The sequence below is a fragment of the Cibotium barometz genome, chromosome 34 (genome assembly GCF_041138505.1).
Source record: "Cibotium barometz isolate CiBa-2024 chromosome 34, ASM4113850v1, whole genome shotgun sequence".
NCBI classification, from domain to species: domain Eukaryota; kingdom Viridiplantae; phylum Streptophyta; class Polypodiopsida; order Cyatheales; family Cibotiaceae; genus Cibotium; species Cibotium barometz.
The window spans coordinates 47,518,497-47,533,382 of NC_141079.1; the positions used below are offsets into that span (position 1 = coordinate 47,518,497).

General features: G+C 40.9%; 1 protein-coding gene across 1 annotated transcript; it reads right to left on the reverse strand.

The window, feature by feature from the left end:
- Positions 1-2,396: 2,396 nt before the first annotated feature.
- Positions 2,397-5,522, reverse strand: LOC147619115 (pentatricopeptide repeat-containing protein At4g13650-like). Its single transcript, XM_086774304.1, has one exon. It carries the CDS (start codon positions 5,292-5,294, stop codon positions 2,994-2,996), a length of 2,301 nt encoding a protein of 766 aa, XP_086630430.1. The 5' UTR covers positions 5,295-5,522; the 3' UTR covers positions 2,397-2,993.
- Positions 5,523-14,886: the final 9,364 nt, after the last annotated feature.

A 14,886-nucleotide genomic window follows, 5' to 3' on the forward strand; every position in this document is an offset into this window, starting at 1 on the left:
GTGGCTACAGAATGAAATTCTTGCTCCTCCCATTGGACTACCTCATCTTGAAGTGGTTTCCTCATGAGAGATTGTTCCATCGCTTCCTTTTTCTATCCTTTCACTCTAGTAGGCTAAGGGTGGTGTGACTCCCCCTTGCCAAGGCCTTTTTGTATTTCTTGCCTCCTCATCAAGTCTCGAGATATAGGTGTTACTTTCTTCATCAACATACATCATTTGATCTATGTGGTGGGCTGGCTTACTAGGGATGCTTCAAAGGAATCAAAAAGATCCATGCAAGTCCCTACTAGTAGTGATTGTGTAGAGGTTTCTTGGGACATCCTCATACAGTTTGATTCTCTCATTATTGACTCTAAACCTCCTTAATAATAATCTATAATTACACTAAGGGGATGAGTCCTTAGTAGTTCTTTTGAGCTCTAGTAGCTTCTTCCAATCTCCTGGGCCTTTTTTGTTGAAAATTGGGGGCCACTTTATGGGAGGTCACCCATCCTAGTAGTGTTCTTGCTACTGCGTGCTTAAGCAATAGTCATACACTCATTTGGCCTTCGTTCAACTCCACTCATAGGAATTGGCAAGTCAACCAGCTCTACTAACAACATCCCAACATGCCCTCACTGGCTCTGAAACCATGTTGAAAGTTGGGAGACACTTCCCAGGAGGTCACCCCCATCCCAATAGTGTTCACGTCACTATGCGCTTAACCTCTACCATTCTAATCCCTTCCAAGCCACGAAAATTAGTGGAGAAGGGATGATAATGGCTCTAGTCTCCTATTATTTATGTATGATCTCATTATCCCTAGCACTATGCATGTGGTATGTACACTATGCATTTGTTGGTAGACCCCCCTCCCCTTCCTTCTGAAGAGTTACACTTATGGAAATATTTCCTGCACATCTCTATACATCCCTTCTTGACACCTACAACTCTTATTATGTTTTTCTGCAATCCTAATGCCATTTCTTCCCAAGGCCACTTGAGATTAACGACTCCTAGAACAGGTCTTGTTAGTGCCCCACCCCAAATCCAAGCTTGTTGGCGCCATCGATCTCAGCGTTGATTTGCCATAGTACATGGATGATACAGGCATAGTGCAGAAGAGAGAGAGGATTATGAGACAACTACTACATCTTACATGGCCATGAAGTGCCTAGCTCCCTTTTCTGCATGCAAATCCTACATGCTCTGCAGATATCCAGCATCCGGTTGCAAACAAGATACATAGATCATCTAACATCATTCCAAAGGGAGACTCACAATACGAACTAGCACTGCTTCATGTGCAGGACAATGCACACCTAACCTCGGACGCGTAGAGTGGAACCGTGGCTGGGACTTGCACACCTGACTAAGACCATGGATGGGACTTGTACACCTAACTATGGACGCTTACAGTGGAAGCTTGGCTGACGAAAACACCTTCACTCCATTCAACCACTCTAAGATGTAATCAATCCGAGGCATAGGGAACTTACTCTTAAACATCAGCTTATTGAGCGCCTAATAATCTATGCAGAGTCGAAAGGATCCATCCTTCTTTTTTACAAAGAGGATCGGGGCTACGAATGGAGACACACTAGAGCATATGAAACCGGATTGGCGCAATTTGAGGAGTTAACGATTCATATATGTCTCCATGGCCTTGCTTAGGCGATATGGAAACTTACTTGGGGGTTTGAAACCAAGGAGGAGCTCAATTTTGTGGTCCGCTGGTCTAGAAGGGGGAAGTTTAGGAGAGCCTTGCCAGTACTTACCAGCATGCGGCTCCACCGACGTTGACTTCGTCGGCGGACTCTACCTACCAAAGGATTTTCTCCCACCAAGAAGATTTATTTTTCCATGAATATTTGTGTGTGAGTGTCTACACGGGTCGTCCCCCAAAATAGATTTGTAATAAGGGTTCATCATGTCTGTCAGTTTTTAAATGTTGGTGTTATAAAAGGCTCCACTATTCCAATCTACCCTTGTTTTGATCAAGGGAGGTTTGATTTTTGAGTAGACTGTTGTACGTGAAAGTCATAAGTGGTTAAGCTCTTTTGGCACATGTTCCCTAGACCTCTGAGTCTCTACACGCCCATGCTTGTCAAGCCTCTGAGCCATGTTTGTTGAGCCTCTAAGCCTTTTATGCCAAGCTCACTAGCCTCTAAACCACGCTTACTAGCCTCTGAGTCTAAAGCAGAGAACATGTCTTAGATAGAGCATTAGAGTGTAGTGTTGAGCCTAAATCACAACGGCTATTGAAGGTCTATCTCGGGACATCTCCACCTTCACTCCGAAGAGGGGGTTGTTGGGTATTTCGGAGTCCCTATGTGTGTATCCATCATGTATGTGTACCCATGTTTGTCTGTGTGTGAACAGCCCTTCTATGTGTGTAAACATGTAACACACCCGGCTAAGTGTGAACGTTTCTGGATATTGTCTTGTGAAATAGATAGCACATCAACACTTAAGCAATGGACACTAAATAACAAAGCTAAAAGTAGAACTGCACGACACCACCACTGGGGCCGCAAACGGGCCGCCCCCCCCCATCAATACTGAGTATATTATTGGAGTATTTTAATTTGTACAAAGTTCCGAGGGCTTGCATGCCAGATAATCCAATGCAATGCAAGCATGAAGACAAGTTACCCAAACAAAAGTATGTCAGAGTAGATTGTCAATGCTGGACTCGTCGAATGAGTCAAAGTAGCCTGGCCACCAATCTCATACAACTAGAGGGGAGTAAGCGTGGAACTGTCATTCTGAGACCAGGAGATTTTCGACAATAATGTATATTTGTCCCCTTGGATGCATTGAATTAAGGCACATTGCATGAACTGAAATGTCCCGTAACACTCAATGCAACCCTTCAGTCAATATACTATTCCTTTGCATCAATTGAAGTGTCCCATGATGCCCAATGCAAGCCAAGGACAATGTCTTCCTTCGATATTTTAAGTGAAGGATCGTCTAACTTTGCATAAATGTTTTCTCTTTCTGAATGTCTTTTACCCCCAACCAAACATAACTTTGCACCCATCCAGACACCAACTATGTCCTGGCTTCTCACATGCTTGATTTTCTACTCTCATTGCCTCAACCTTGTTTGCTTCTTCCTGCATGGCAGCATCTGCATAAATGTTATACATACATAAATAAGCTGCCGCACCCTTTTCATCTAACCGCAATGCATGTTCAAAAGCATGTCTTCCTAGTTCCACATTGCCCCACTTTCGACAAGCTCCCAATACAGTATGCCACATCGCAATATCAGGATGCAAGGGCATTTTCCTGATCATTGCTATAGCCTTATCAATATGACCTGCACGCCCAAGGAGATCAACCATGCAAGTGTAATGCTCAAGAGTTGGGATAAACCCATATTTGTTGCTAATGGCCTCAAAGTACATGTGGCCCTTATCCACATGACCTGTGTGGCTGCATGCATTAAGAACACTAACAAATGTGACCAGATCTGGCTTTATACCTTCTCCTAGCATTCTGTCAAAGATCTGAAAAACATTTTCACTCTCTCCAAGCTGGGCATATGCTGCCATTAGTGCATTCCACACGACTCCATCTCGAACCAGAAGCTTGTCAAACATATCTTGTGCATCTGCAAGCGAGCCACATTTAGCATACATGTCGACCAAGGTGCTGCCAACAAGGAGCTCCCTCTCTAAGCCTTTTCTGACAATCTCAGCATGCGTCTCTCGGCCCTTGACAGTGGCTTCTATGCTGCCACAAGCTTTCAAGCTGCAAACAAATGTGACAGCACTCAGATAAACACCCTCTTGTTGCATCTGTTCGAAACAGTAAAGTGCCTCCTCACCACGTCCATGTTCTGCATATCCTGCCATTAGTGCATTCCACGAGACCACCTCTCGAACTGGAAGCTTATCAAAAACTTCCTGTGCCGTTGCAAGCAAGCCAAATTTAGCATACATATCAACCAAGGTGTTGCCAACAGGAAGCTCTGTTTCCAACCCTTTTCTAGTAATCTCGGCATGTATTTCTTGACCTTGAACCGTAGCTCCCATGTTACAACAAGCTTTCAAGATGCAAACAAAAGTGACAGCATTCATAAGGATACCGTCATGTTGCATCTGTTCGAAACAGTCAAGTGCCTCCTTACCACACCCCTGTTCAGCATATCCTGCAATTAGTGCAGTCCACGAGATCACATCTCGAACTGGAAGCTTGTCAAATACTTCCTGTGCTGTTGCAAGCAAGCCACATTTAGCATACATATCAACCAAGGTGTTTCCAACAATAAGCTCTCTTTCCAACCCCTTTCTAGCAATCTCAGTATGAATTTCTCGGCCCTTGTCTGTGGCCCCTATGCTGCCACAAGCTTTTAAACTGCAAACAAATGTGACAGCATCTGGAAAGATGCCCTCATCTTGCATCTGTTTGAAACAGGCAATTGCCTCATCAGCACGCCCATGTTCGGCATATCCTGCCATAAGCGCATTCCACGAGACCACATCTCTAACCGGAAGCCTGGTGAACACTTCTTGTGCTTCTCCAAGCAAGCCACATTTAGCATACATATAGACCAAGGTGCTGCCAGTGAGAAGCTCTTTCTCCAACCCTTTTCTGGCAATCTCAGCATGCATTTCTCGGCCCTTTTCTGTCGCTCCTATGCTACCACAAGCTTTCAAGCTGCAAATAAGTGTGACAGCGTCCTGAGAGATGCCCACATGTTGCATCTGTTCGACACAGTTGAGTGCTTCCTCACCATGCCCATGTTCTGCATATCCTGCAACTAGGGCAGTCCAAGAGACCACATCTCGAACCGGGAGCTTGTCAAACACTTCCTGTGCTTTAGGAAGGCAGCCACATTTAGCATACATATTGACTAAGGTGCTGCCCACAAAAACGTCTGTTTCCAGCAACCCTTTTCTAGTAATTTCAGAATGTAATTGTTGTCCTCTTTCCAGATCTTGCAGCAATGTGCAAGTCTTGAGGAGGGCAACAAAAGTGTACCCACTAGGATGCAGAGAATCTTTCTCCTGCATTTTCTGGTAGAGGGTGAGAGCTTGTTGTGACTCTCTGCGTTTAACATAGCCTGAGATGAGAGAATTCCATGAGCATTCATGCCGATACACGAGCCTGTCGAAAACCTGCTGGGCATGGCACATGCTTCCCACTTCCACCAGCACAGAGACAAGGTGGTTTCCGAGTGATGAATGGGCTTCTAGCCCGCTTTGGCGTATGAAGTCATGCAAGCGCAGCGCCTCCGCTAGGTTTCTCTCCTTTCTGCACTTATGCAAAATGCAGGCAAAGTCCTCAACCGAAGGCGGCATGCCTTCTTCCGAACAAGCGCGTGCCTCCTCATCTCCCCAGCACCATGCTCTGAGCCAGAACTGCGCCTCTCTCTGTACATGTGTGCAATCGTTGAATTTTTGAAGAGGCGACTCGGAAAGAGCACCATCAAACCTCCATTTCTATGTAAAAACTTGGAAGTGTATATTACTGTTAGCGTTAGCACATGTCTCCGACCGGTCGGTGGGCTTGTTTCGCAAATCGGACCTCGTCGGCGGCGGACGGAGTGGCATCTCGCACATGATCTTTAAAAAATTTCGATCGGTGGTTAAAAAAAAACGTGCCACACTTCGTCGGATATGAAAGTCCATGGTCAAAAGTCTATAAAAACAGAGATACACAGAGAATTGCAGTTTTAAATCCATATAGACTGTACAAAAGAGGATTACATAGGTATGTAGAATTTGAAGAGAGCTTCGCGCCTATATTAACTCTCGAAAACGGACAACCGAGTGAAAAGTTATAAGCATTTTACTACGAGACTATAAAACTGCCAAAATTCGCCTAAAAGTTAGCAACTTTGGGAGAAATTCTGATCATCAATGAAGTAAAGGATTAAGAAATTAGTTACATGAGTGGAAAGAGCATATAAAGAGCTTCCTAGCCATATAATCAATTTTAGAAACCAATACCCAAGTGATGCGGTTGAAATTTGGGTATTAGACCACAAAAACTGCACTTCCCTCTCTTTGCATGAAACCTCAATTTTCACATAGCCTCTTGCCTTTCATCTCTTTCATGATTCAAGCTAGAGGGTAAGGGTTAACATTGCTCAGCGGGGACAATCGTAAAGATTTACCTATGGTCCCCAAAGTCTTTCCACATGCTCATTACCGCTAAAACCATTGGTACCTCTAAAGGAGGGCGGCAATAAGGCAAGGGCTACCTTGAGAAGTCACAGGCCCACCAAGATAATAACTCCTTATCCCACTTATCATGAATCATCAAAGAGGTCCAAAATTGGGTTAAGCATATGAGCTAATGCTAAATGAGACATTCACATGTAAAGAGAGTGGTTTGAATAAGGGTTTGAAGAGATAAGAGAATGGCAATGACACAAAATGCTCAATTGAGGAGGCTTCATTCATTCATTTGATGAAAGGGAAAGGAAGGCTCCTTTTATAGGTGGAGAATCACCCTCTTTTCCATTGTTACAAATTACAACATAAAAATCTTCAACCCTTCAGTGACATAAGGGTAGATGTCACCATCAATTGTCCTCTTAGTCTAAGTCTTCTATTGATTATTAAATTGAAGACTTTTTGACTTTGAATGTGTGATGAGATAATAGCCAAGTCTAAGTGGCATGTAGGTGGAGATCCCACTTACACATGGCGGAATTCTCCTCTTCCATGTAGGCATTCTAGAAGAATCTTTCCCAATTATACACCTACACACACTCCTCCACATGCCTTCCACACTCCCCAACTTATAGCCTTATGGTGAATACTATATTAATAATACAATTAAAATCCATGTGAGCATGAAGGCCCACTTTTATTTTCCACATCACTAGCCTATCTACCATACCAAAGTATTTATCAAGCATACTTGTGGCATTTACAATGTGTGCACCCTAAATCAAGTAAAACCATTATATTTGAAGATAGAATGCTGTTATCAGGGTAGCTACCAAGCCGCCACATCACCATGCCATTATTCCATTGTGGGCGCCGCAATCTTCTTGGACAAGCTTCCACCTTATTACCATTGAGAAACCATCAAAATATGTACAAAATTGAAAATGAAAGATATCAATTTTTCATGTCACATCTTTCCTCCCAGCAGATCCTCCATGCTTGTCTTGGGGGTCTGCTGGCCATGGTGCTCAAGGGTAAAATATCTTTAGCCGGTACTCATTGGCACGTCCGGGAACCTCCTGGCCACTTGCATCCTCTAGAAGATAGGTGTTATTTTTGAACTTTTGCTTTATCCTGAAGAGGTCTTCCCAGCATCGAAGAAGCTTCTTATCTAGCCGTTTCTCCACACGGCCATCATACCTCATGAGACTAAGCTTCCTTGCTTGAGTTATGGCTTCTTCTTCTTCTTCGTGAGAGTGTCATGCCTTGCCTTGCGCCATTGTTGTGCAGCCTCCAAATTTTGAAGTGCCTGAAGTCGCCTCTCATCCAAGGTCTCCAGTTGTACTAGGTGTTGGGCATGTGTTTCTTCTTATTCAAGTGTGCAAAAGATGTGCGAAGGCTTGTGATTTCCAATTCTATTAGCAAAATAGCGTCCATTCCATAAACTAACTGAAAAGGTATGAAACCAAGAGAGATTTTGTGAGTTGTCCTATAGGCCCATAGGACCTCTGGCAAATGCACATCCCACTTTCTCTTCATAGTATCCATCTCCTTTCTTGAACATGGTTGAAGACGCTTCCCCTTCCAAGGCTCCATTGTCTTCAGTATCCCCTTAATCCCTTCCCAGGAAAATACTAAATGCAACTCCCTCCACCTCCCCTAGATGGAATCCTCGGAGCTACCACTTGTCTCCTCTTCATCGGATGACTCTGACTCTGAACTTTTGGAAGTTGAAGGTTCACCTCTTACCACTTTCTTGCGACAACTCTTAATGTTGTAGTGGACCTTCTTATTCTCACCTTGTAGAATAAGATCACTTGTCTCCCACTTTTGAATTGCCTTCACTTGGCGAAGCCATGGCCTACCCATTATCAATGGGTAAGCCCTAGCATCAGGCTTTGTAGGAATGACCTGGAAAGTTGTAGGCACAGAAATTAACATACATCCACTCCCAAATTCATGACAATTCCTAAGGTTTTCACCCTAGTATTATCAGCAAGTTTAATGCGATAGGGAGAGTTAGTAGAAGACAACTTTAAATCGACATCTTTCATTATTTTTTCACTCATGACATTGATTGACGCACCTCCATCAATGTATGCATTAGAAATTATTTGCCCCTCAATGATGACATTAATCACAAGCACATCATCTCCTACATCAATATCCACCTTTTGAGCCATAGGAGTCCCATTATCCCTCTTCTTCTTTTCTTAGATTCCCTTGTGCTAGCTAGCTTACCCCATTCCTTTCTGAGCTTTGGAGAGAGTGCCAAAAGCTGCCCAAATGTGATTTGTGCCATTTTCTCCCTAAGATCTATTAAGAGGTCATAACTAAGAGATCCTTATCCAAGAGGAAAGTTAGATTGTCTAATTTTTCTCCTAGATGACTTCTTCTTCTTCTTATTTTTCTCCTCTTCTTCAGATTTATCTTCTTATTCTTCTTCTTCTTGGCTCCTAGTTTTACGACCCCTTTTTGCCATTAATGGCATCAATGTTTCCTCTTCTTCTTATGAGCATGTTTCCTCTAAAAGTGTTAAACTTTTAACCTCTCTTTTCCTCAATTTTGGACACTCAGTGCGATAGTGTCCCTTCTCTTGACATTCATAGCATGTGACACTACTTCTATCCCTAGGTTTATCCTCAACTCGTGGAACCCTAGGTGCCCTTGCATTGACTAAGTGTAACTTCAAATCAGTAAATTCTGCCATAAGTTGTGCAATGTTATGATCCAAGGATGGAGCTTGTACCTGAGATGTTGAGGCTATCTCTACTCGTGGTGGGGTCAACACACTTGGAGAAGATTGGAATGTGGACTCAATATGAAGAGTGGCCTCCTTCTTTAAAGCAATACGAAGAGCCTCTTTAAAATTAGTGGGATCTTTGCTAAGAACTTTTCCATACAAGCGGGGATCCAAAGCCATGATAAACTTGCTCATCTTAAGGTGCTCCATTGCTAAAGAACTCTTTGAATCTCCCATAGAAGGTGAAAAAGAAGAAGCAACAACATGTAAAGCAACTTGTTGATATTTGATGAACGAGGCTTCATACCTCACTGAAAAGGTAGAAATTGACTCTCCTTCCTTTTGGAAAATCTGATCCAATTGCAATAGTAAGCATTTGGTGACTCCACTGTCCCAAATCTCTCCTTCATTGCTTTCGTCAACCTTTCCCAATCATTCTTGGACTCCTCTGGCAAAGCCTCATGCCAAGCTAAGGCCACACCCTCCAAGAAATCTGGAAGTATTTCTGCCCTCTCCTTCATAGACCAACACATCAAGTGGCATGCTCGGTTAAACTCTCGGAGATAACTCCCCGGGTCTTCTCGTTCCAATCCTTGGAACACCGGAATGTTGAACATCTTGCACCAAAAGATGAGTAGCGACAAGAAAAATTTACTTATTTCAAAATAACTTTTCTTTAATCATGCGGGACCTTGAGGTTAAAATAGAATAATTCTAAGTAAAACCTACCCACCGTCTCCACCAAAAGATGTGACACAAAGTTGGGGTTTTGACTTCGGTCACTTCTTAGAATCAAAACACACTTGTATGAAACCTCACAGCCTCCTCGCCTCCCTTTCTCTCCCTAGGTTAAGATAAAGATAAACACATCAAAGAAGAGATCATAATTCATGGAAGGAAAGATGAAAGGCTCAGGAGAAGCAAGAATTTCTGCCAGTCTTGCAGCTCCAAACAAGAGGGCAATTCTTTGTTGGAAGAAACTCAGGATTATGTGAACGGAAACATATGGGGAATGTTGGTAAGGTTCATTCGTTCGAATTGGGCAATTTGGATGGAGCATCTTAAAGTAAAAGAATATAGCAATCACTTACAAGAGGATAAGACACATGGGATTTGCTTTTTGATAAGAGATTAAGAGAAATTAATCATTATTAAGAAGAAATAATGGCCAAAATTCTATAAAAACAGAGATACACAAAAAATTTCAATTTTAAATCCATATAGACTATACAAAAAAGGATTACATAGATATGTAGAGCTTGAAGAGAGCTTTGCGCCTGTATAAAAACTTTCAAAAACGGGCAATCGAGCGAAAAGTTATGAGCATTTTACTGCAAGACCATAAAACTGCCAAAATTCGCCTAAAAGTTAGCAACTTTGGGAGAAATTCTGATCATCAATGAAGTAAAGTATTAAGAAATTAGTTACATGAGTGGAAAGAGCATATAAAGAGATTCCTAGCCATATGATCAATTTTCGAAACCAATATCCGAGTGATGAGTTGAAATTTGGGTATTAGACCACAAAAACTACACTTCCCTCTCTTTGCGGCATGAAACCTCAATTTTCACATAGCCTCTTACCTTTCGTCTCCTTCATGATTCAAGCTAGAGGGTAAGGGTTAACATTGCTTAGCAAACAATCGTAAAGATTTACCTATAGTCCCCAAAGTCTTTCCACATGCTCATTACCGCTAAAACCATTGGTACCTCCAAAGGAGGGCGGCAATAAGGCAAGGGCTACCTTGAGAAGTCACAGGCCCACCAAGATAATAACTCCTTATCCCACTTATCATGAATCATCAAAGAGGTCAAAAATTGGGTTAAGCATGAGGACCTAATGCTAAATGAGACATTCACATGTAAAGAGAGTGGTTTGAATAAGGGTTTGAAGATAAGAGAATGGCAATGACACAAAATGCTCAATTGAGGAGGCTTCATTCATTCATTTGAAAGGGAAAGGAGGGCTCTTTTTATAGGTAGAGAATCACCCTCTCTTCCATTCTTACAAATTACAACATAAAAATCTTCAACCCTTCAGTGACATAAGGGTAGATGTCACCATCAATTGTCCCCTTAGACTAAATCTTCTATTGATTATTAAATTGAAGACTTTTTTACTTTGAAAGTGTGATGAGATAATAGCCAAGTCTAAGTGGCATGTAGGTGGAGATCCCACTTACACATGACAGAATTCTCCTCTTCCATGTAGGCATTCTAAAAGAATCTTTCCCAATTATGCACCTATACACACTCCTCCACATGCCTTCCACACTCCCCAACTTGTAGCCTTATGATGAATACTATATTAATAATATAATTAAAATCCATGTGAGCATGAAGTCCCACTTTTATTTTCCACATCACTAGCCTATCTACCATACCAAAGTATCTATCAAGCATACTTGTGGCATTTACAATGTGTGCACCCTAAATCAAGTAAAACCATTATATTTGAAGATAGAATGCTGTTATCAGGGTAGCCGCCAAGCTGCCGCATCACCACGCCGTTATTCCATTGTAGGCGCCGTAATCTTCTTGGACAAGCTTCCACCTTATTACCATTGAGAAACCATCAAAACATGTACAAAATTGAAAATGAAAGATATCAATTTTTCATGTCACAATTCATTATTTTGGAAGTGGAGTTTATGGATGAAACATTATGGCTTGTGGGGCTGTATGCACCTAATGGTGTTAGACTTGCTTTCTCTCCACACAAACTTGGTACACACACACACTCCTCAATGTTAAGTGCCACATCATTCCCACCACTCCTCGATGTTGAATGCTATATCAACATCATTGATTGTTAGGTGTGACACATCATCACACACTCCTCAATTTTGAGAGCCATATCATCATCTTCTCAATGTTGAGTGCCGTATCATCACTCAATATTGAGCTCAATCTTGAGTGCCATATTATCACTCAATGTTGAGTTCCATATCATCATCTTGCTCAATGTTAAGCTTCATGTTGAGTGCAACATTCTAACTAATGTTAAGTGAAATGTAATCACTCCACCGATCCTCAACGTGGAATACTGCATCATCACTCAATGTTAAGTGAAACATCATCACCTACCACCTCAACATCAAGTGCCACATCATCACGCAATGTTTTGAGTACCAGATCATCATTCTCAATGTTGATGAGTGACACATTGTCGTCCTCAAGGTTGAGTGCCACATTATCACTTAACACCATTGAGTGACATATTATCACTTAACACCATTGAGTGACATATTATCACTCAAAATTTAGTGACAAATCATTACATCATCATTGAGAACACATCATCATTTACACACATGCACTCAACCAACAAAGACTCAATATTGAGTGCCACATCATTACTCAATGTTGAGTACCGCATGATTATTCAATGTTGAGTGTGACACATCATCTTCCTCAAGGTTGAGTGCCACATCATCACTCAACATTAAGTAACACATCAAATATGTGGTCTTATTTAACGTTGATTGCACCACCAAAACAATAATAACAACACTAACATACCCATGTAAACTTGCTCATCATGATACACCACCAAAACAAAAGTAAGAACACTAGCCTTGTAAATTCCTTATGAATATACAAGGCAATCTCCTCCCTAGCTTGTGCATCAAGTCTAGTCACCAAGTCCTGCTTTGTAATGTATCAAAGGAGGATGTTGTCTTGATGGATCAAGATATGGTAGTGCATCATAAATCTTGCTACTGATTGGGCCAGAGCCAATGTGGGGGAGGGTGAATCTTGTGATTAATTACAACGTTGTCCACATGGCAATGTGGGGGAGGGTGAATCTATTAAACCTCAATCCAAAGCTTGGTGTTAGGTGGTTTCTCCTAGAATCAAAAGCCACACATCCCCTAATGTAGGGAGGTGGAGATAATGAAGGAGGTGGAGAGAATCATGGAAGCTAGGCATGTTCCTTTAAAGGCCTCTTTTTTAGCACATTCTCCCACCTTTGTACTATGCATCTTTATGATAATAAAGCTATGTGTTTAACTATTGATTAGTGTTGCTTAAGGTGTATCGTTTTATTAGATATCTTTTAGCTTAATAATAATAATAATAATCTTAACTTTTTGTTAGTATCTTTGTGGGGTTGCTCTATGCAAACCCTACTTTAATATGGTATTAGAGCTCTCTTCCATGGGAGTTCTCTTGATCATTTATTAAGAGTAGCAATCTTTGTGTGTGGTTATCTTCCTTCTTAGGTAGTGAGAAATTTGGATTTTTTGCTTTTAATATGGTATCACAGCTCTCTTCCAAAGGACTTATCTTGATCATTTGTTTGTTGTTGAGAGTGGCCATCTTTGTGTGTGTACGTATCTTCTTCTTGGGTATTGATAAATCTGGCTTTTGAGCTTTATGAAATATTTGGTTTTAGATAACTTTTTGAGTAAAACAAGAGAGGGTGAACCACTCCATTGTTTGTGTTAATTCTATGTGAGATTATTCCTTCATCTTTTTAAGTAGAATAAGGGAGGGTGAACCACTCCATTATTTATGTTAATTGAATATTCCTTCTTCTTTTTGAGTGGCACATTGGAGAGGAAAAGAGAACTTGGCCTTTATGATCAATAAGCAGAGTATCTTTGGTTTTATATGTCGCATCTCTAACAAGAGAGAGAGTGCATATGCTTCTATATGGATAGAGGGAGAGAGAAATCCTTGAAAATATGTATCAATTGCACATAATCTTGAAATCTACACCAAGATTTTGCACACTTTCTTGAAATTGTATCAAATTTTTGCACAACAATCTTGATTTCTGCATAGCAAATTGTACTCTTCATAAACTTTGCAATCTAAATATTTTGCAATGTCTGCACCAGTCTTTGAAAACTACAATGAGATCTCTGCAAAACTGCTTCAACAACCAAACTTCTTGAAAATATGCTTCAAGAATTCCAAGATATTAGAAAATAGAATAGAAATAAAAACTTTATGGATTAATAATTGGAACTGTAAACTCCCTAAGCAACATAATGGAAGAAAATCTCACATTTTTAGTAGTTAAAGTTATGTAACCCTAATTCAAAAATCAAGAAAATCAAAATCAAGAAGATAAAGAAGTTGAAGAAATCAAATAGTAAATTGGATCAAGGTTTTTGAAAATAGTATTTAATACAAATTTGAAAATGATTAACGTAAATTTTTGCTAAACTTGTCAAACAAGAAATTAGCAAATTTGAAAATTGTGTGAAAATCAATTCTGAAAATGATTAACACTAATCACTCTCTAAGCAAGGATTTAACTCAAAGGCTTTGAGGTGGAGTGTGGCACCAAATCTTTACATGATAGAGTGAAGCCCTAAGGAAACCTTATGGGATTACCTCTTATGCATGAAAGCCTTGAATTCACAATGTGAGGACTGAGAGAAAGCTCAATGATGCACAAATGAAGCAGTGTTTCCTCGTGGGGTTAAAGAAAAACAATTTGCACCCTAGCAAAACAAAGCTCTCATCAAGGAGATTCAAAAGTATTAAAAGAGCACGAAGCTTTTGATTTCAAAGGCATATTTTACAAGAGTTTTCAAGGAAGTTATGGACAAGGTGGGTTTAGAGGAGGGCCATAGAATCCAAGCAGCCACAATCATGGCCTTGTAGGAGACCTTCGAAGAGATATTAGTTGGGCTATTTGAGGAGTCCGTCTTGTGCGACATACATGCCAAGTGGGTAACTCTGATGCATAAGGACTTCTAGCTAGCCATAGATAGCTACAAGTTGACAAGTCCCTAAATCCAAACACTATGTAGACTACTACCTTTTAATGGTTTTATGGTTGTAATACATACATGTAGAGTTTGGCTTTTCATGGTTGTAATACAGACATGGTTTGAAGCTTTGCAATCACTCTCTCTAATGAAAATCAAAGTCCTTACTTCATAAAATATTGTCTTTCTACTTGTGTCTATCTTGCACCATTTGTTGTCTCACTATTTATGTATATCAATCACACTTCTATGTTCTAAAACAATGCTACTACATTTTTAGGTGCAACTCATAATGCTCATAT